Source organism: Frankliniella occidentalis, unplaced genomic scaffold (assembly GCF_000697945.3).
Source record: "Frankliniella occidentalis isolate FOCC.00 unplaced genomic scaffold, Focc_3.1 Scaffold480, whole genome shotgun sequence".
In the NCBI taxonomy this organism is placed as follows: Eukaryota; Metazoa; Arthropoda; class Insecta; order Thysanoptera; family Thripidae; genus Frankliniella; species Frankliniella occidentalis.
In genome coordinates this window covers 30,325-33,513 of record NW_026267598.1, presented here as the reverse complement: position 1 = coordinate 33,513, position 3,189 = coordinate 30,325, and the positions used below count along the sequence as shown (strand labels likewise).

The 3,189-nt window shown below is 36.5% G+C and overlaps 2 protein-coding genes across 2 annotated transcripts in view; both read left to right on the top strand.

Moving 5' to 3' along the window:
* LOC113215553 (uncharacterized protein K02A2.6) overlaps positions 1-281 on the top strand; it is a 10,371-nt gene extending 10,090 nt beyond the window's left edge. The window contains exon 3 of the mRNA XM_052274975.1: positions 228-281. Coding sequence (XP_052130935.1) covers positions 228-281 — 54 coding nt within the window. The remainder of the gene's footprint in view (positions 1-227) is intronic.
* A 2,802-nt stretch (positions 282-3,083) lies between these two features.
* The window catches only part of LOC127751425 (uncharacterized), a 9,748-nt gene continuing 9,642 nt past the window's right edge, over positions 3,084-3,189 (top strand). Inside the window, exon 1 of the mRNA XM_052274974.1 lies at positions 3,084-3,152. Within this exon, the coding sequence (XP_052130934.1) occupies positions 3,084-3,152 (69 nt within the window). The remainder of the gene's footprint in view (positions 3,153-3,189) is intronic.

Genomic DNA, 3,189 nt, shown 5'->3' with positions numbered 1-3,189 from the left:
AGAGAGAGTTTCTGTTGTGATGTCTTTCAACCTTGAGCACTGGAATAATATTTGTTCAAACATTTCCCTCTCATCTTATAGTTTGTTATTCTTTCAAGGTAAGATTTGTTATAAAAACAGACAGGTAAAACAACCGTTCAGGAAATTAAACCTTTCTGTTTTCAGTTCGGTCTGTCACTCTCATCCAATCGTCTCATCTCGACAGTTTTTTTTTTTTGTTGTTTCAGGGAAAGGAGCTCACCATTGCTGAGATAGTGAACATATTTATTGGTCTTTTCTGAAACATTACTCAGTGATTGTTTAAGCTACATGTGCCATTTGAAGTGAGATTAAAAGAATTGGTCAACCTTAGCCTAAATTTTTTAATTCGTTTGTGCCCTACTTTGGAAAATATTGTGAATCAACCAAATCAGCTATGGGCTGTCAACTGACTGGTGACTTTACCATGGTAAATAAAAATTATGATTATATGTACTAATTGATTTTTAAAACAGAACATACAAGCTACACTTGTTTTTCCACTTCAATCAAAAGAGGCGGAAAGCTGAGCTCAAAGTCACACTTGTCAGGATAGGGGAGCAAGAGATCACTTTGACTCTCCAATCCCATCAATGCATTCTCAACATTATTTTTTGATTTTATTTTCCAACCGTTGCTGGCCGTCGATATATCAGGAGAGAGAGAGAGAGAACTTCTCAGTTTTTCTTGTCCATGTTTTGGAAAGTATATATTAGGAGAGGTATGGATATCGTCTGCATTAGTTCGATGTTCATTTGTCTTGAAAGAAGCACCAGCAAGTTACCATGGGTCAACAACTATTTCGCTTATCAAATCGGATTCATCAAGACCATATTGCTATTCAGGTTCACGTCCAACGCCGACTTTGACATGGTACACTGAACGCGTTGTTTTATCTTGTGTTTCAAGTGATCAAATTTTCGACTCAACCTTCGTTTAATTTTCATTGACTTTGATAGCACACGCCACCAATTGTCTTGAATAACCAGCATTTCCCTTAACTTTTGAGAGAGAAATTATTTAGATTTTTTTCATACAACAATAAGAATGGGAATGTGTTCCATGCGTTGTGAGGTTAAGAAAGGTACGTTAAATGATTGTTATTGTTTTATATTTCATGTATTAATTGGAGAATGTTAGTTTACATTCTAATCACCTTTTTGCTACTAATTTGATGTTTTTTTAAACAATTGTCTTTGAAATCTTTAAGGTTAGTTGCTGTAACAGAGGTTACGCTAATTCAAATGCTCATCCATATACTCCATAAATTTTGAGAACTCTTCACCAAGTTCCATAACTGCCTTGGAAAGCACAAGGACCACTTTTCCTTTCTTATTTCTAACTCTAGTCTTTGCAATTGCCATCTCTAACACAATTCTGTAAGAAATCAATTTGACAAGTTATTGAGACACATTATTTTTCTTTTGGTAACTGTTAATTTATGTTTCAGTATTCTTACCTCTCTAAAAATTCAAAGGTGAGGGGCATTTCTGAAGGGTACTTCAAGTCCAACACAAAGCAAGAATTCATCATAATAAGTATTGCATCCATAGCACTTTTTGTTTTGGCCAAGCAAACCTTGTCTACCATGACACAAAAGCCCTCATCGTGGTAAAAATCTCCTACAATCAAAATTTTATTACATAAGACGCCAGTGAACATACAGTAAGTATTGCATGTATGACTTATAAGACTGAGGACATAGATTGAAAGTTAAAAAGCAATTTACCTATTGAAACTATAGTTGGATGAATTGGAATGTCAAGAGTAGACAAATCATCTGGGTGAATTGTTTTCTGTAGGAAAGGAAACCAAAGGTTACTTTTTGCCTGTTACAAACAAAAATCCTTGTATTCGTTTATAAACCTACCTCAACTGTGTGAAGAAAGGAGGTGTAATCCTCTTTAAAATGATTTGCTAGCATAGTGAAACATAACAGCAACAGTGCAGAATTGCTTAGAAATTCTATTTCACTTTCCAGGTTCAGTTTCAAGGCGAGATTTTGGGTGTTGGCTTTAGAACAACTTATCAGGAAGAGCGACAAATACTGCAAGGGTTTCCTGTTACAAAATGCAGTCATTTTTTCTTGGAGGTTGATCCCTGACAGTCTTTTATTGTGAGTATTGATATGGCTAAGTTGAAAAAGGAAGGGCCACTCATTCAGCACACGCTGCAATGCCTTTATGTCATCCGGGTCATCTTCTTCTCTGTCTTCTTCACCCTCTTCACCCTCTCTTTGCGAATCCATGATTGCCTTCTTGCATTCAATTAGGTCTTGCCTCTGCAATTCATACGAATCTTTCATCATTTCTGCAACTGACTGCAAATTCCACCTATCTGCACCCTCCTCAAAGGTCCTCTTAAGTCTCTTCTTTAATCTCTTCTGGGCTTTCAGCATTGTCTGGGTCATATCTGGAGCATATTCTGTTGAGATTATTCCTGGAATTCCTTTTCCTTGTTGAACAATATTCCTTGCTTCTCTTTCTTCTTCGCCTGGCCTGCATTTATTGTCAGCACAGATACCCAGTTTCCTTGTGAAGTTTTCTATTCCATCACTAAACACTGTTCCATTGAGTTTTTCTACCAAAGCATTTTTGTATCTTGCGACGACCTGCGGGGCAACTTTGTGTTATTTCAGCATACTTGAAGGACACTACATGGCAATAATGGATGTGTGTGAGGTCCTGGTTTTACCTCTTTTGTTATGTCTTCATAAATATCTATGCCAGGTGATTGCTGTGCTGATGGGTGGCTTTCCCTATAAATTTTGTAGCTCTCCACAAGTTTTAGTGCAATTTGAAACCGCAAATCTTTAAGAACAGAAGCCTTAACCATCTTTTCTGCTTCATGTGCAGCTTTCATTTTGTCTAATGTGTCTTGAGGCAGTGAAGCCCAAGGAACTTGAAATGTGAAGTCTATACAAAATTGTTTTTAGTTAGAGTCAAGTCAACAAGGAAAAATCCAATGATATTTCATTCAAAATAATGCCAGTTATTTACCTGAATTTTGGCGAGTTCGACGTCTTCTTGTGTCAGTACTTGTCATCAGTCTTGATTCGGTACTTGATGAACCACCTGGAACAGATGATGCAAGTGGAAAATCTCTTTAAATGGATGAATGTTCTCTATTTACCAGTAATTTGAGTATGCAGAATAAAAAAGTTCTCTATTT